The sequence below is a fragment of the Peromyscus leucopus genome, chromosome 5 (assembly GCF_004664715.2).
Source record: "Peromyscus leucopus breed LL Stock chromosome 5, UCI_PerLeu_2.1, whole genome shotgun sequence".
Classification (NCBI taxonomy): Eukaryota; Metazoa; Chordata; class Mammalia; order Rodentia; family Cricetidae; genus Peromyscus; species Peromyscus leucopus.
In genome coordinates, this window is record NC_051067.1 from 73,189,771 (window position 1) to 73,209,437 (window position 19,667).

Below are 19,667 nucleotides of genomic sequence, written 5' to 3' on the forward strand. Positions count from 1 at the left end.
GATCCCCTGGAACTAGAGTTACACAGATGCCATGGTGGTGCTTGGAATGAAACCTGGTTCCTCTATTAGAGCATCTGGTATTCACTACCATTAAGCCATCTCTTGAATCCCATTTTGATAATTTCCTTAAAAATAGTCTCTTTTAGAGAGAAGAGGGATCTATGAGCAAAGGGCATCAAGATCATGATGGGAAAACCTACAGAGACAACCAAACCAAGCTAAGGGAATTCATGAACTTTAGACCAATAGCTGTGGAGCCTCCATGGGACTGGACTAGGCCCTCTGTAGAAGCGAGACAGCTGTGTAGCTTGATCTGCTTAAGGGGCCCCCTGGCAGTAGGATCAGGTCCCTCGCTGGTACAGAAGCTGGCTTTTTGGAGCCCACTACCTATGGTGGGACATGTTGCATAGCCTTGATGCAAAGGCAGGGGCTTGGACCTGCTTCAACTGTACCAGGCTCTGCTGAGTCCTCATGGGAGACCTTACCTTGTCGGATGAGGGAATGGGGATGGGTTAGGGGGAAGGCTGGGGGTGGGGGGAGGGAAGAGAGGAGTATCTATGGTTAGTATGTAAAATGAATAAAAAATTTCTTAATTAAAAAATACAAAAACAAAAAATGGTCTTTTCTTGGTATCTTAAATTGGAAAATTATAGAAAACAACAATATAGTAGACATTGTCAAAAATAAACAGATCTGTTTATCAGTGGAGAAATGGCATAGCATGATGGATAAGGTCATTAACTGAGTCACCCAAAGCTTCTCTATGAAATGAGAGCATTGTAAAGATTAAATGAGGTAATATTTGGGAAGGGTATATAGGTCAATGTCCAACACATAACAACTGATATATAAGGATGAATCAACTTTTATGAAGAAAAAGCTATTTCTATAACTGAGACCTCTTAATTAACAAACATTTTTAAAGAGGTAGCATGATGTAAGCCCACATATCCTTTCCTATCCCAGAGCTAACCAATAGCTAGAGGGTACAGCTGCCATGCAGATTTTGGTGCATCTGCTGTGTTTGTATGTACTCACAAGCAAGAGTCTGATTATGTGTCCCGTGTCACATTCTACTGAGTGGGACTGTATGCGTCGTTTTCTAGTCTCCATGGCCACCCAGCTTTATGTTGCTGAGATATAGCTCTGGGAACAGACATGATTCCCCTTCCTTATAAGCACTGTCTAATATTCCACTGTGTGAATGCACCACTGAGACAACCACAGGCAAATGGAGCTACAGTGGGATTTCCTGGAGCATGTTCGTGAGGTTTTGTCTGTGATGGACAGCAAAGACACAGCCAAGAACGGGACACAAATCTTAACTCTCTCCAAAGGAGTGGGTGAATTTACCCTCTCACTGCCCGTTTTCTCATTCTCTCACCATTACTTGAGGATAAAATAGTATGTTTTCATTTCAAATTATATCTTCAATTATAGAGAACGTTTTACTGTTTATTGGCCTGGGGAGTTTCTTCTTCATTGACTTGCTTGTTTATTTTCATTTCGGATGTCTATTACTATCCATTTTCTATTTTTCTATTTTCTTGTTGATTTATGAGTATCTTCTTTCAGGATGTGGTTTGTTTTCTTTGTTTACAGTGTCTTCCATTGTATCAAATACTCATTTTAATATGGGATAATAAAACATTATCTTTCTCTGTGTTTTATTTTTCTTTTAAAGGCCCCTTCTGTCAGTATACTAGAATGCACCTTCCTGTGTTACTGGCCTTTAAAAATTTCATAGTTTTTCCTCACATGCAGATCTCAAACCTAACAGGAATTTTTTCTGCTTATGGCATAAGAAAGTGATATATTTTACTTTTGCAGTATGGAAAACCAATTTTTCTGGGACTATTTATTGAATCGACATGAATTTTAGAACCACTCCTATCATATTTCAGGCCTTCATAAAAACCTGTCTCTCCCTGGGTTCTGCTTCCCTCCATAATCTTATTTGTGCTGTGCCAAAGACCACAGTGTTTTAATGGTGTTGATTCAGGGTGGGGCGAGCCCTGCTGCTTATCAGTGTTCCTCAGAATTGCCAGCCTTATTATAAACGACAAGTTCTATTTAACAATATGTATTCCCCATTTTTCCAGCCTCTGGGCTGCTGTTTGTTTTTGAACTGTTCCAGCACCATTCATCCACATTGAGTCCTCATGAATTCCTGCACTGTGCTGCTCTGCTCCTCATTCTCTTCAGGACCCTCTCCAACCTTCTCCATCCCTTTGCTGCCCCTTTCAGGACTGTGCACCTTTTGTTTCTCTTTCTTGCATTAACTGTGCTTGTTCACTCTTCCAATATAGAAAGCACACACGCAAAATAACCCAAATTTAAAGATGGGGCTTTTTAACAATTCATCATTGAGCATTAAGCTTATTTGAAATTTTTTTTCTTTTGGCAGATATACTTAAGAAAATCAACTTAAATACTAAACTATTTTTAAAGTTATAAGTGTACTGTATTTCTCTTAGCCTTTATCTATATCTATTATGATTGTGATTATTTTGTATACTCAAGATTGTACAAGAGAGCTGGCACACAGTAGGAACTTGTCTAGTAAATAAAGATGATTCTTCAGTATCTATGATGTCCCTCTGAGTACATATTTTTTTGTAAATTTTTAATAATAAGCACTTCTTAAGGGTACTTCGATGTATTAAGTATAACTCAGTCTCACCTGTATTAAATTCCCATTTCTACTCCATGCTGACATCCACTTACACTCTGACAACTCTACTGAGTGATATAATCAGACAACCTTGGTTGATCTCTTCTGGCTTAAGAAATGACCTACTTAACCAAGAAGGTGTTATTCTCTTGGTCAGTCACTTTGAATGTGAGCAAGCTGTCCTGAAAGATGATTAAACCAAATCTTGTTTTATAAGGGCTATGCAGAAGAGTATAAAGGAGTTTGAGTGGACCCTTCAGGCACTTTTAGTATTTTAATATATACCAATCAAATACATAAACTTGACAAGAACTAATGAAAGCAAGATTCAGGCCCCACACCTGAATGCTCACTTTCATAGCTAGCTTTATGTTTTTATTCTTAAAGAGGCCCCTCAAATTTTCATAAGTTTTAAAGTTTGTACAACTGCCCTATCAAGGTAATTAACTTTTATAAATTTGGTTCCTTTCCATTTTGTTTTATGCCCTGTCACTGAACAAAAATGTGTCCTGCTCATTGCCATAAGCTGTTAGAAATTTAGTAAAACATCAGTGTCCCAGTGAATAGACTGATTTATTGAGTCCATTCATCAAATCAACCCCCATGGTTGGACATTCTCCCTTATCCACATTGTTCTGATAATTTAAGTTCTCTGGAAAAGATATCTTTGTGTCTAAATGTGCAGAGTTGGAATTTTTAATTGAAACTGCATATTCTGGGAATTTTGAATGTATATTTACAAAGAGCCTTTCCAAGAGAAGTTTGAGAATATCTTTCTAATTTTTCTCAGTACTGCTGATTTTATTGTACATCCCTTTGCCAATTTTGTAAATGTTAAAAACGATCTTTCTGGTTTTATTTTAATAATTTCCATGATTTGAAAGCATATTTTCTCTTCAGAAATTACTACAGGAGCTCTTCATATATTCACAAACATTGGCCTTTTGCCACTAGTGATGTGTGTAATGATTTGTGGTTTGCATAATCTCAAAGTGGATTTGGAGAAACTGGGGAACTTAGATCATTTGGAATTGCTGCATCACCTGCCCGTGGAGAATGCCTTCCAGGAGTAATGTGTTGTCATTCCAGGAAGCAAGCATGTATCAGAGGAACACAACCACTGTACAGGGAGAATTGAATTCATTTAAAGTAAATATATTTGAGCATCTATGAGGTACTTCACACTGTATTGTATGTTACCATCTGGTGAGATAAAGTGGCTTGTATACAAGCAACCGTAGTGAAAAAGTGAGAGCCATGCCTGCAGTCTCAATAAAACACATCATAAGCATGTATGTGAAGAAAGCAAATTCCTCAACACATAATGAACTTCTGATGGAGATGTGGTTAGGGACTGTAGTGGTTGATCTTGAATGTCAGTTCCCTTAGATTGAAAAGTGCCTGGGAGATTAGTAAAGCATGTTGTGTCTGGGAGGGTGTTTTCAGAGAGGACTGATGAATGTGGGAAACACTATTCTGTACATAGGCTGGGGGTCTGGTTGGCATAAAAGGAAGAAAGAAAAAGCCTGTCATCACACATTCTCTCTGCTTCCTGACTCTCATGAGGTAAGCTGCTTGGCTCAGACATGCTTTCCTTTCAGCTACAGTGAACTAAAACCTCAGAAGTTGTGAACCAAAATAGATTTGTCTCATCTTAAGCTGTTTTTCTCAGGTATTTATCACCATGGCAACAGTTCTGATTAATTAACATAGAGAAGGAAGCATGTTCAAAGGAGATATGTGTGTGTGTAAAGCAAAGTATGGACAAGAAGACCCTTATAAGCTGATGGCTCAACAGACTGAATGTTCATGGTGATGTGTCCAGTATCACTCACAGTACCTGGGAAGGTGTGATGATGTGAGTCTAGGTCTAGGAGGCTGAGGTCACACTGTGAACATCCTTAGATACTTTATTACAGTAAGGAATATATGAGCTGTCCTTCATTCTGGGACCAACACCAAGGTTTAGAAGGTGGTAACGATATATCCATGACACAGGAATGGCCTGCCCAATGCACTTTGTTTTATTGTGACTAAGATTCTTAGATAAAATCCACAATGCTTTTGCAAAGCCATTGAGGTGGAAGCAATCTCAGTTGTCTAGGTTGTTTTAAGGAGGACTCCAAACATTCTGAGGTTCATTTCAGAACCTTGGTGTGACTTTCTGGGCTCCCTCCTTCCCTATAACCTCTCAGCCCAGCCCTTGGAGTGTGGAATTTCCTTCCATGTGCCTGCCTTCCCTTCAGTTGGGTTAAAGATGGAATGTCTTTCCTAACTGTCCTCAACTTGTTCTTCAAGCCACATGGTCATTTGAAAAAATATAAGGCCTGCTCAGATCACTTGATGACCAAGACTAGATGAACAGACTGAATGTAGAATTTCAGAAGCAGTATGCTTTCAAGGCTGCAGGATCTTCAAAATGGAATTGTGTGTGAGTCTTAGTTATTGGCTGTAACTTCAAGGCAAGCCACTTGGATCTTATGAGCTTCTATTAATATTTCCTTCCATACCATGAGATTGGGTCATAGTAACACTTGGACAAGAATGTTGTCTGATAGGATGGAATCCATGTCCCATGACTGGCATGCAGTGGCTATCCAATAAACGTGTTTCAATTATTCTCTTCTTCATGCAAAATGAGATTGTGCCCCACAAACATCCTTCGTGTACCTGGAGCAGGTCCTTTCTCTGTGGACTTGCTGAAGCCATGTGGGTTTTAGTTTATCACTGTGCCATTATAATGCCATCACATATTAAGAGAATTCCTCCTGAATTTAAGAATCTTTAAAAAACCTTTCCAGAATCAAGTGTGAAAACACCACTCCCCTCTGTTTGCAAAGGCATCATTCCCATCCTCTCTGGACTGTCACGTTCTATAACTGGACATGTGTACCCAGCTGGCAGCTGCACCAGCCAGACCTGAGGTCACTGGAGTTTAGACCCAATTTGTTTCCACTCAGAGTCTTTAAATTCTATTTCCAGCACACACACATCCAGAATGCAGATGTGGCGATGAAAAGCAGGCCTGCTGGGGTGGCAAGGCTAGGGTATTGAACTGCTGCCAGGCGGTTCGGTAGAGGCCTCACCTGGGGACTGTTGCAGACCCAGCCTTCAGGAATGGTTGTAGCCTTTTCCTATGACATGAGCTAATCCATGGGACAATCACCGTAATTCTCATTTGGAGCAAAACGCCCCACAGTCTGTGATCAGACAGGCCTGAAAGATTTCCTCTGCACTCTAAGGGATTTGTAACCTCATAGGCACACAGGAGAACTCCCTCCCTGAGGATCTGACGTGGGATGGTCAGAAAGGTGTAACAGAACTGCTTGGGACAAGGAAACATTTAATTTATAAACGAGATCCTACGACGAGGCTAAGTACATCGTCTAGAAAAAAAATTTACAGCTCAAATAGTCCCTTACCCAGAGTCCCTTTTAGATGACTAAATATGTATTAATTGATTTGGTTTATGTTTATTTAAGAAGCTGCAATAGAGATGGTCTCAGCTGTGGGATGCTTAGTACCCCTGAAGCAGAGATAGGGAATCGCCAGAGCAAGATGGCTACCAAGGCTAGTCATATCAGTGAGCTCTGGGTTTGATTCTGAAGCCCTGCCTCAGTGAATTAGGTAGAAGAGTGGTCAAGGATGACTCCCCACACACATACACAGACACACAAACAAATCTATCCATACACACACGTGCACACACCACACACATGCACACACCACACACATATACACACAGAAAGGGAGGAAAAGAAGAGGGCCTATGATAACATTAAGTACTTTGAAGATATGAAGAGCAATGACCAAAAAAAAATCCTTTCAACATTCCCTCCTCTTGGGGCTGGCGTGAGGGTTTAGTGGCGAAGAGAGCTTGCCGCTTTTCCAGAGGATCCAGGTTCGGTTCCCATCACCCATGTGGCTGCTCACAGCCCCTGGTACCTCCTGTTCCAGGTAATCTGTGCCTTCCTTTGACCTCCATGGGCTTCTGCATACACATTATGTACATAAACCCACCCAGGCACACATATCTATACCTAAAAATATAAAATAAATAAATATTTTAGAAAATATTCTCTTGAAACTTATTCTAGCTAAAAGATCAAAGCAAATACCTTTCCAGAGTCAAGTGTGAAAACACCATTCCCCTCTGTTTGCAAAGGCATTATCATCCCCATCCTCTCGGGACTGTCATGTTCTGTAACTGGACATGGGTACCCAGCTGGCAGCTGCACCAGCCAGACCTGAGGTCAAGGATTAAGATAGAAGTTTGTAGCAGCACATGGTGAGAAAAGTTAAGAAATCAAAAGAAAGCAAGGATGGGATATAAAACAATAGGGAAGCAGTGTTGGAATTCTAGGCGAAGTATCTAGAGAAACCCTCACTGAGAAGATGGCTTTAATAGAGAGCTGGCTGATGATGGGGAGGGGGAGAAACCGACATGGGAAGTATATTCCACTGGAATTTCTTAAGTGCTGCTCTTGTCCTTTGGCCCCTGGTTGATACTGAGAAAGATGACGTCTTTCTGATGCCTGGTCCTTCCTCTGTGACTTTCCCCCACCTCCGCGAGCCTTCAGGGCCTGTCATCTTCCACGTACCAGAGACAAGTCTGAGTACGTTGGGCATTTCATGTCCCTTTCCAATCTGCAGTCTCATGAATCTTAGTTTGGGAGAGTGAAAAGACAACTTATAGTCTATCTTTTTGAAATTGTCTTTGTTTTTTCTGCCTTTTGTTTGTTTGTTTTTGTTTTTGTTTTTGTTTTTTACCCAACCTTTTTTTTCTAGGAAGGTAGATGACTGATAAAAATCTCAAATGCTCTCTTCTTTCATGTTAAAAGCTCTCAGAAAGTGTCTGAAATGCTTGGAAGTCTGTTAGTATGACAGCAGGAGGTATAGTCATTCATTCCTGTTGACAGATGTTCAAACCTGGTGACTGATGTGACTCTTTCACAGAATCTGAGGGTCTCTTCTTCTGGGTCACTCAGCTTTCTAAGGAAGTTCCTCTGGTTCCTGCAGTAGGGTGCCATCCCCCTAGCATGGTCCCGTAAGCCTGATGAGCCATAATCCAATCTTGGCGAAGCTCTTTAGACTTGTAAAATGGACACAGTGTAGAGTTCCTTGGTTGAGTGGCGAAGGAAGGGAAAGATAGACACATCTTTTCCGTTGGGAAAAAATGAAGTTGAGTCAAGCCTCATCTTTTCAGCTCTGTAGGTCCATGTTCAAAAGTAGCCTGACACTCATGGGTTTCTTTGGTCCTACTCACTTTATAATGAATTCTTCCCTTGAAGATTTCGGTGTTAGCTTTCTCTCTTCTGTCCCTTATCTTCTCTCCTTCTTTTCATTCTTCGATGTGTGCTTTTTCTTACCTCCCTGCCATTTCAGTGGACTTTCTGGAGGATGTGTTTGTTAGATGCTGTAGTTAACTGAAAGCCATCTGTTTCCTTTTCCATCTCTGCCCACTAATATTTCCCTGCTGGTGCTAGTCTACTCCCCAGCGACGTCTCACAAATCCGTAAACACCAGAATCCAGATGCAGCCTTGATGTCTTTGATTTAGCTTTTCAATTATCCATGTCCAAACAGCCGGTGAAGACAAGTGTGGTTTTTTTTTCCTGTAACTATGATAAAATACCCTGACAAAAAACAGCTAGGGGAAAAAGGGTTCATTTTGGCTCACTGTTCCGGAGGGGTAGAGTCCACCGTGGTGGGAGAAAACATGGCAACAGGCAAGGAAAGTGTGGCAGCAAGAACATGAAGCCGAGTGATCACATTTCCTCTACACACAACAGAAAAGAGAAGAGTAAATGGGGGCCATCTATAAACCCCCAAAGCCTGCCTCCAGGGATGTCCTTCCTCCAGCAAGGCTCCATCTCCTAACGGCTTCATAACTTAACCAAACAGTGCCCCTGGCTGGGGAACAAGTGTGCTAACATATGAACCCATGGGGACATTTGATATCCACACCACGGTAGCAAGCATGGTAGCTTGAGACTGCTCCTACAGTCCTTTACTGGCTAGGACTCTCCAGTTGCAGCAGTGCTTGGTGGGGAATGCGTCCTTTCTCTTACATGGCTGGGGAGTTCACGACCCAGATGTTCATCCAGTGTTCCCTGCTGCACGAGGGTGCGTTGCTGGGGCTGTCAGACGGGGCTCCCGTTCTTCTACATTCCACCTCTCTCTGAGCCTAGCTTGGAGTCCTCAAGTTTAGGTTCAGTTAGGGGACACGGTCAAACCTTGCTCATCAAGAAGACAAATCCAGTGTGCCAGCAAATGTCAGGTCTTCATTTTGCACCACATTGGCTAATATCTCATTGGCTAAAACAAGACATGTGCTACCCCCTTGGAACTCTGACATTCAGTGATGGTATCTGTGGTAACCAACTTGGCCCATTTTTATTTGGTATGTCAAGGTGCCAGCCTCCTGAGGGGAGTTTAATATGATATAAACATTCAATAGCTATAGTAAAACCACAGAAATATGCTTTTTCCGCTTGAAGTGTTTCTGAATGAACTCCTAAAACAAGCTCTGGACCTTATGCATTGCTATAATGATTATGTCTCCAGTTAATGAACCACATCCTAAAAATAACCCTGCAGGGTCAGAGTCCTAAATATACCTTCTGAGGCCATTCTGTATTGCTTTTTGCTATAGGTAGCAAGGTTAGATCCTTGTCCTTTTGATTCTAAAACAATGGGGAAATGGCCTGGCTAACACCTGCCCAAAGAATAAAACCAGGTACTTACCTGATAACCAGATAATGCATTTTGTGGAAGCTCCAGATGAGCACCCCCCATTCCTGGCTCTTCAAGATTGTTCTGGACATCTATAACTACAGTAGGGTAGAAGTGGCTCAGCTTCTGATTCACATTCCATGCTTCTTGATCTGCAAGCTGGTAACTGCAGATTCTTTTGCATGCAGGTGTTCTCTACCTCCAGTACGGAGATGAAACCAAACAGCTGCAGATGCCGAATGAAATCACAAGCGCAGACACGATCCGTGCTCTCTTTGTAAGTGCCTTTCCACAGCAGCTCACCATGAAAATGCTGGAGTCGCCTAGTGTTGCCATCTACATCAAAGACGAAAGCAGAAATGTCTATTATGAGTTAAATGATGTGAGGTAAGTCGTTTGGGGGCATTGTTTAAGGTAGTAGTTTTGGGGTGTTTGTTTAATTTATTTTGAGGGTCTTTGGCCACCATTTGGATGTCTAGAGTGTGCTCAGTCTGAGTTTTTCCTCATCCTGATGGAGAAAGCCCAGTCATTACATTTGGTAAGACCTGCTGCACACAGATGGGAATCTACCCTCTAGATGCCTAAAGTTAAATACAAAGATGTGGACAAACTTCTTCCACGCAGACCTTTGGATGTGCTACTAGCTCTGTCTGTATCATAGCTGAAAGGAATGTAAGAAATGACCCAGAATGACCCAGGACTGCATTTTATCTGAAGTTCAAGGACACTAAAGCCCAGAGATGTGATAAGAAATACCAAGAGCTGGGGCTGGAGAGATGGCTCAGAGGATAAGAGTACTGCTTGCTCTTCCAAAGGTCCTGAGTTCAATTCCCAGCAACCACGTGGTGGCTCACAGCCATCTGTAATGAAATCTGGTGCTCTCTTCTGACCTGCAGGGACACATGCAGACAGAACACTATATACATAATAAATAAATAAATCTTTAATTAAAAAAAAGAAATATTTGATTTAAAAACAAAAAAAGAAATACCAAGAGCTAAAGGCTTACTTAAGGCTGAAATTTTCGAACTCCCTCACAAAGTGCCCTTTCTCCCATGACAGAACCTATACGTAGGTGTGTTCAATAATGAGCCTACTGGGTCTTCGCTTGTGCCTCACAACTTTGAAATAAAAACTAGACTTAGTACCCACCAAAGATACTGAGAAGTAGTCTCACATTCCATTTCTAAGAGTCATCTTTTACCCAAGGGTGTCACTTGCCGAATGGACTTTCTCCGGGAAGCCCAGTTGGGCAGATTAACAGGAATACAAGCACCAAGGAGACGAAAGTCTTGTCATTGACTGCAATGGTGTTGTCGATAGAGTGAAGGGACCCTTCGGATCTGTCCCAGCCAAACAACTGGAGAAACAGGATTTGGATCCATATATACAAGCACTTGCTGGTCTAGCCCCTAAATGGTTTAGAAGCCAAATGCTTAATCTAGCTCTTTCATTGTATGGAACCAGGAACTCAGGTGTACCAAAATTAGGGTATTATTCAAGAGCATACAGCCAGTTAAAACTCACACACCCACACGCCCACACACCCACCCCCCCCACACACAAATCCTGGATGTTCAAATGCTCAGTCCAAATCGTGAGGGGTGCAACTCAGGTTTTCTGGTCACTACCCTGGGAATAGCAGGCTCCCCTGTTTCTTCATCATGGAAATAACAAGTAGCACTTTGTAAAACTGTGCCTGCCGAACACGGGCACAAGCTGGTTCGTATCTAACAGCGATCCCAGATGACGTATGGAGACAGGTGCCAAGGTGTCTGAGTAATTTCGGGCTTTCAGAATTTGACACACGCCCCAAGCTCTGGGTGCTACATCTGTTGTGCAACTTCCTGCTTTTGGAAAACAGGCTTAAATATTTATGATAACTGAAAAGGCATGCTTATTTTTTAGATAAATTATTAATCAAGCTGTCACCATTTTTTTTTAATTTACAAAACATAAACTTAAATCCGATATAATCTCATTATATTCCAAATATATACCTGTCATAATATAAAGCCATGTGGTATTTTTTACATGGACAGATCTCTTCACAATCACCTTGTATTTCCACATTCACGGGTAGAGGCATTGGTGGACAATAATAGTGACTACGTGTGCAAGTAAGCAAGTCCACTTGATTGCAGCCCCTAAGGCTGTCAGGAGGCCACTGGGAGTGACTGGACTGCGTCCGCTTTCCACCTATAGAAACATTTGCATATTGCTATAAGTTATCATTTTCTAAAGCCTTTCCCGAGTCCTACGGTAATGGCTCCGTAGGCTTGGTTTTGCATTCTGTGGGAATGTCAAGAGGGGACATGGGAAGACTGAGGAGGAAAAAGGTCATGGTCCTCCTCAATGGAAACAGCTGATAAAACAGCTGGTAACTGGAGGGTACAGCTAAGAGAAGAGCTCCTGCCTGCCAGGAACGAGACCTGGGTCTTAGTCCGTGCCCCACCCCCACCCCAGATCCACACAACCACACACACAACCGAATAATTCTCAAAACTACTAGTGTGTTGTTTGTTTTTTTATTGCAATAATGATAACTTGTTGGCACCTAGCCTACTATTCCCTCTCCTTGAGTTGGTTTTTGTTTCTTTAATTTAAATGTGAAAAAGAGCCTAAAAGTGTCCAGGGTAAAACAGTTTTGTTTGGTGAATGTAATGTTTACCTTAAATGATCGTGTATATCCTCCCCATGGTACCATTTAATTTTTAGCTTTTGTACATAAGATGTTTTGATTATAGTTATGTTTAATGGTGGAAATTTTTTACCACAAATGTTATGTAATACATTAAAAGAAGAATACAGGTAGATGTTAAGTAAAGACAATGGCTTTAATTTTCTTAAGTCATAAAATTCCACTTTATGTCTTTCCGTGTTCTAGAAGCCAGAGCCTATTTGCTAACCATTTGACTAGTTCATTATCGTGCTGGCTTCATACATTTTCCTCAGGGAGGTACTGAAGAGAGTTCAGGTCAGGATGCTGTTTGGTAAATGTCACAATAATGCAGTCTGGCCTTTTACTGTTGGCTCATCTTGGATGAATATGTTTCTATATTAATCATAAACCAAGTTCATATATTTTAAATACATTTACAATCGTAGTAAGCCTTTCTCATGGCGAGTGAGATTTCCAGACACATGTCACACTCGATGTCTGCTAGCCAGAGGCTGGGTTCCTTTCATGAACCGCCACATCCTTACTCCAGACTCTCTCCTCCAGATTAGCCTAGCCCCTGTTGATAACAAAAGCTACCTGCTTCCCCAAGCTCACTTCTAATGAGCTACTTGAAACAGGAAGCAACCACGCAAGCTAAGACTGGTTGGTGCTTCAAAGCAATGACCGGTGGATGTTTAGAGAGAAACATGACTCCTCCAAGAATCCTGCCCTTCATTTAAAACACAAACATAACCTAAGGCTCCCTGTGCTTGTGCAAATACACCTACAAGAAGACCGTCTGCCTGCCCACTCTCCCTCAGCTCCAGCCAGCATTGGATGGAAGCACAGTGTAGATGAGCTGGAGGGGCCACAGAACAACCTAAGGAGAGAGAAGGGCCCCTCTCATGGGATCGGAAGGCAGGCTTTGAGCAGGATGCAGGACCCCGTCTTCTTCAGCAGTTGGCTTTCTTGGCTCTAACAACTGGGATCAAAATCAAAGAAGACTCTATGTGCTACTTTTCCTTTGTGTTTCAATTTAAAGGGAGAAAAGCGTTTTTTAAAATGTACTGTGGGAGGACAAAAATGCATTGTTAAATATACTGAGTTTGATCTCTTTTGATATTTTTTCTACATTCTGTATATATTTTGTTTCCTGTGCTGAGCATGTCTGAAAGCAAAAAAAAAATCATTGTTATGTGTACATTTATTAGATAAGGAGAAAACCAGGTGTTTAGGCAAAGTAAACAATTAAATATTTAAATATTAACCAAAGCTCTTTGAAGTAGTGTAAATATTGGCATTTTACTGCCTTCAGGAGTGTTAGTTTTCCACACTCTGAAACCTGAAAGCAAGTTCTTGTTACCTGATATTTATGGGTGGACGTTAATACTGCAAGAATAACACGTTCCCTAGGAACGAGACGAGGGAAGAAAAGCCAGAGTCATTTTTCTTCTTCTTTTCCTTATTTATCTTTGCCCATTTTGTGGTGAAAGGACTTTTTGTCTGGTTCATAGTAGACGACCGCCGGAGTGTCTGTCTGTGTGTTTTGCCTGATGCTTAAGGACAGGGAGAGGAAATGGCGAGAATCAGGCTCCTTTCGTCTGCCATAGTGATGGATGTGTTTGATTCCAGGAATATCCAAGACAGATCCCTTCTCAAAGTATACAACAAGGATCCTTCACATGCCTTTAACCACATGGCCAAAGCTGTGAACGGAGACATGAGGGTGAGTACTGCCGTTCCAGTTCTGACCGAATTCCCGCTCACTCTCCCTTCTTCTCCCATCCCACTACCATCCCACTGCCACATTTCCCGGGATCACGTGACTTGTCTCATTGGTGACTCATTATTTGGTCATTGGTAAAACAGTAAGATTTCCTGGTCATTTGGCGCAAAGGGAGTGGAATGGGGCTGGTTCTAACTTCATTCCCTTAGCCTGGATCTCAGTTCTCAGTTTTATTCATTCACTTACTTATTTTAGTGGTGCTCAGGGTGGAATGCTGGGTCTCTCCAATGCTAGCAGTGCCCTTTCACTGGGCTATTCTGTATCCTCAACCCCAAGCATAGAGTTTAGATAAATCTGTACTCCGAAGATCTCAAAGGTATCTTGACTGTCTTCCAACTCAGTAGCCTTGGTCCGCAATGCATTAGCTTAGCTAGAGAATCTGCTGCAATGGCTTCACTCAGTAAAAACAAACAAACAAAATGCGCGAGTTGTGTGGAAAAGCAATTCTTGTTCTCACCACAGCCTTTCAGGTCCCAACATCCTCATGCAGCTGCTCACCTGCTAACACAGGGCTGTTTGCTCTTAATAGTAAGTATCACCAAATCTTCTCGGGACCATGCTCAGGGCAGACTATAAATACCTACATGATTTGGAAACTGAACTCTCTAGATTTAGGCCATCTTGGGAGATTACCTCAGTATTTCTAATACTTGGGGATATTTGGGATGAAAAAAAATACAGGAAAACTATATATGAGAAGAGTCTGAGAATCAATCACATTAATGCAAGTCCACTGGGAAGGGCTGTGTCTAGCTTAAATAAAGGTGGGGAGTAAAAAAGTCAATTTCTCAAAGTGCATCCCTTCCCCAACACATATACAGTGTGTACAAGGACACTGGAGTTCAACTTTTAAAAAAAAATACTTCTTATGGTTAACAAAACTAGGCATTATTTCCTACAGGACTTTCAGTGAAAGGGTGGCACTTGACTTCCTCACATTGTGCATGTGTTTCTTCTTGCTGCTATAACAAATGATGGCAAATTTAGTGAATTAAAACAACATGGATTTACAGCCTTATGTATCTAGAGAGTCTTACCGGTCTAAATAAGGACTGGCCAGTCAAGCCAAATTCTTTTCTAAATGGTCAGTGTGTGTGTGTGTGTGTGTGTGTGTGTGTGTGTGTGTGTGTGTCCTATTTTCTGGAAGTTACCTATATTGATTTGCAATCCTATTTTCAATCCCAATAAAATGACATCCCTCTGGCCCTGCTTTTATTGTCAAGTCTCCCATCTTCTATTGTCCTCTTTTAAAGACACTTGAAATTACTGTGGATCTACTAATAGTCTGCGAAATCCCCCTGCTTTCAGGGAAGCTAATAGCAGCCTTAGTGTCCCTTTCCCTTGTAACCTAACATCACATGTGCAGGGCATTAGGATGCAGAATCTATGGGGGGACCACAGCTCTATCTTCTACATGGGGTATGTGGATTTAAAACCAAGAAAGGGGTCAGGAGAGCCAACTGAGGGCTCTTGAAGAATTTCCATGAAATTCTGAATTGTAATGTGAGTCAAGTCACAGTGGGACCAGAGCCCACCATTTTGAAGGCAAAGACCTATTATGTCCTCAACTTCTTTTTTTTTTTCCTGTTTCTTTTATTTCCTGTGTAAAATACTATGTGATTCAAACTAAAAGGCTGCAGTGCTATTTCAGAAAAGTCCAGAATTTTGAGATTTGTTCTTGGTCAGTTATACTTTAAATGCAAGCTGGAGCCGTCTGGAGACAATGGGCCGTGCCATTAATGGAGCCTAAGTGGACATTATGAGACCCTGGCTTGTATGACTGACTCTGCTGTGCTCTGCCTGGGGAAATGCTAAATGTCTTTAGTTTGGATGTGCCCAGCCTTCCTTCCACCTGAAGTTTTCTGTGTTCTCTTTCTGTTACACAGAGCCCTTCCTCAGACAGGCGCCCCACAGTTGTTTCTGGGAGCCCTGTGTGTGGCTAAGGAAGACACCTGTTTTAACTCTTAAGCAGATGTGGCGCCTACACAGGACCTGCGGCAGGGGACCAGGAACATCAAATATTAACCACATACGTGTAACCCATTAAGATGCGGAGGCTTTGCTCTGGACTCCAGGCAAAGCCTTTCAGCTTTTGCTTGTGGGTAAAACATGAGCGATTCCTTTCTGGATTGTTCACAGCCCACTTCAGATAACAGTTTGTGTGTGTGTGTGTGTGTGTGTGTGTGTGTGTGTGTGTGTGTGTGTGTGTGTGAGAGAGAGAGAGAGAGAGAGAGAGAGAGAGAGAGAGAGAGAAACTCAGTCATTACCCTCAAATGAAGTACAACAAATGTTCATAGCATAATTAGCAGAAAAGTCCTTGTATTTTAGTCAAGATTACTCAGAAATAAGAAATATAGAAGGCTCTTTGAGAACCATCTAGGTCTGATCATGTCTGAAGTTTATAACTTAGACCCTTTTCCTAGATTCCAAAAACTTGAAGATGTGGAAATCGTTCAGCCCCGTCTTTGGACTCTGGTTTCCTCTCTCCCAGTGAGTACAGTCGCCCTGCTCAGAAAAGGCTGGCGATTTTGCTAAGCCTTGCCTATATACAGCCCAGCTGTAAAATTTCACTGCTAGTGGGGAAGAGCAGAACGGGAACAGAGCAAGCATCAGTTGTTAGCGTAGACTCAGACTAAACCAAGCTGCACTGTGGGCCAAGGCACACTGTGCCCTCCTGTGTGTTGGCACTGTGAGTGTGGCCATGAAAGAATGCCTTGGTAAACCATTCATAGGCATCAGTCATAGCAGCTCTGTGCCTGACGTCATAAGACTTCACTCACCAGCCTCCAGAGACAGCCCGGGCCAGACCTCCGGGCTGCCCACTCTTCCCAATAAACATGCATATGAAAAAGATATGAATTGGAACAAGCCGAGGAGCCATGGCCACAACGCCTGGATTCTGCAATGACCTCTGAGATTTTCCTTAAACAAGGACTTTAATACCTTGCCTTTGAGTCAGAAGAAATGTAAGACTGTGGATCTGCAATTTACAGGCAGTTCTCCAGAGCAGTTTTATGATAAGAATAGTGTTGCCCAGGAAGCAAGTTAGACCAAAGTATTAACTCTGAGGTTATGGGCCTCTGAGTGTGCATGGAATTTATGTGGGGAAGCAGGCATCTAGTTTTTCACTTAACATCTAGCTGAGGCCTCTGTGTCTAATGAGACTTGTTCTTCTTGGCTAGAACTGAACATACCTAACTGGACTCCTGAGTCTACTGATTTCTTCCATGTGGGTGTAAAGCACCCCAATCTAATTTAGTTAGTCACATGGCTTTTGTTCCTTACATCAGGTAGGTTTGATAATTCAGCTCCCAGGGGACTGGTCCCACCATATGGACAGGCCCTTCTGAATAAATCATGTGTGCTTATTCACAAATTCTGTATACCTCAAAGCTCACCCGGTCTGTTTTGTGGCTCTCAAAGGGAACTTTTGGCTTCCTATTCACTAAACCCGGTTGGTTATCTTATCATTTGGGGCTTCTCTTTTTTTTGTGTGCTTTGATATTATTTCCCAAGAGTCTCTGCTGTCGTTGTGAAATGCTCTCAGCCTACTGTGAATCTTACTCATATGTCTTTAATTTTTTTTTACTTGAACGCAGACAACTGCTAGACTTGCATTTAGGACACACACACACCCAGAATTAACCTTGCATCTTAAATTAATGACCAACTGGAGTCCGTTACTGCTTCCCAGTTGTTTTCTATTTGAGCTTTGTGTTTGACAATGAGGAATGGTGTCCTTAGACACCAATAGCTTCCATTCCACACCATAGCTAAATTCTTTGCCTCCATGCAGCACAGTCTAGCTTCCTTTATTCCGTAGCCCTTTCCATCACTCCCCACTGGCTTCAGTATGTTCAGGATTTATGCATTTTGAACTTTTTTTTGTCTTTCTGTTGGTTGTCTTTCTGGTTTTTGTTGTTGTTTTTTTTTTTTTTTTTTTTTTTTTTTTTTTTTTTGATTTGCTCTTCTTTTAGCTTGATCTTGACCTTGTGATTTTTATCTCATCACTGCTTTAACTACTGTTTAAAAACTATAATCCCTGTGAAAGGACACTGAAATGTATTTCTAGATCTTCTTTCTATAATTCCAACCCCCAAGTGTGTAACCTCTAGGCCACTGTTTCTCAACCTTCTCAATGCTTCCTTTAATATAGTTCTTCATCTGGTGGTGACCCCCCAAACATAATATTATTTTTGTTGCTATTTCATAAGTGTTGTTTTGCTACTGTTTTGAGTCATAATGTAAATATCTGTTACGTGACCCCTGTGAAAGGGTCATTCGACCCTCCCCTAAAAGATTGCGACCCACAGATTGAGAACCACTGCTCTAAGCTGTTATCTTCACATTGGTTTTCTTCTAGTATTTCTAATTACACTTTTGAAGAAAAACATCCCTGATTCTCTATCTTTGAAGGATGGAGTGGCCTGTTTTTGTGTGTACTCATAGTGCATGTTCACCCATGGATGTGCAGGCAATGGAGCAGGAGAGATTTGAAAACCTGGAGTTGGTGGTTGGAGAAATGGCTCAGTGGTTAGAGCAAGTACCGCTCTCACAGAGGACCTGAGTTCAGTTCTACCATCTCAGGTAGATGACAACCAGTTGTAACTCCAGCTTCAGGGAATCACACCCCCTCTTCTGGCCTCCTCAGGTACTGCACCCTTGTGCACAAACCCACACACAGACATACACACCTACACATAATTTAAAAAATAAAAACATTTTTAATTGAGTTATTAACCTCTCTGGCACCTGCCCTTCAAAATATCCAGCCATTCACCAGCCCTTCTCCATGTCACTCACGAAGTCTCTCACAGATAACCCTTTGGCGCCTGTACTAATATTCCTGTAAGTGCTAATTCATGAGCTTTTATTAGGCACTTGCAAGTATAATTTTATTTAATCCTCAAGACGAAACGTTGAGTCAGACATTGGTGTAGTCCACATATTTATAGCTGATGAACACTTGTTTGTGTTATTCAGTTGCTTAGCTAGAGAAAGGGGGCTGCTATTGCGTGAGGAGGCTAGCTTCCTAGTCAAGGTACATGGCTCGCTTCTGCTGATTTAGCTACAGTGCTCATCACTTCGCATCTTCTCAGTTCTTACTTCCCACGTCAATTTTTTTTCCCTATCCCCTGTGTCTCTCTTTATATGTCTGTCTGCTAGGGACATATGGAACACTCACAGTGTTCCCCCAAAGGCTCGTGTGTCAGAAGTGTGGCCTGCGATGTCATGGTAGGAAGAGGGGTCTAGTGAAAAGTAATTGGGTCCTGAGGGAACCAACTCAAAAGGGATTCATTTAGTTCCCAAAACTTGATTAGTTATGGCAGTCATGGTTATCATAAAGTGAGGCCACTCACATGCCAGGCACCTTCTTCACGTGACCATTTCCCTGTCTGCCCTTTTGCCAGAGTGTTGAGTAGGCTGACCCTTACCACTCACCTATACCATGCTATCTGGATTTCCTATCCGACAGAATGGGGGTGGGGGGCAACAACAAGATACCCAACCCCTTAGGTGTTTTCTCATAGCAACACAAAATGGACCAAGTCCTCTCTTTTAACATTAATGGGCAGTCACCCCATTCCTTCCTCCAAGGCACTACTAGCCTACAAAAGCATGGGAGTGGGTGCTGTGAGTTTTAAGGCTGTGCTCTAGGGCTGTGTGTAGATCTTGAAGAGAATGGACCAACTATAAACGACATCTTTAAAGCTGTTTGGAAAGTTCTAACATGTATTAGGCATCAGAAGATATTAAGGGCAACTATATGGGTTAGAATAACAGGTTGGTGGTTAAAAAAAAAATGAAACA

General features: G+C 41.9%; 1 protein-coding gene across 18 annotated transcripts in view; it reads left to right on the plus strand.

The window, feature by feature from the left end:
* Positions 1 to 19,667, plus strand: part of Kiaa1217 (KIAA1217 ortholog) — a 474,194-nt gene that overhangs the window by 367,344 nt on the left and 87,183 nt on the right. For all 18 annotated transcript variants that reach the window (XM_037206013.1, XM_037206012.1, XM_037206010.1 and 15 more), the window contains 2 exons: positions 9,597 to 9,795; positions 13,703 to 13,796. In XM_037206013.1, coding sequence (XP_037061908.1) covers positions 9,597 to 9,795; positions 13,703 to 13,796 — 293 coding nt within the window. The remainder of the gene's footprint in view (positions 1 to 9,596; positions 9,796 to 13,702; positions 13,797 to 19,667) is intronic.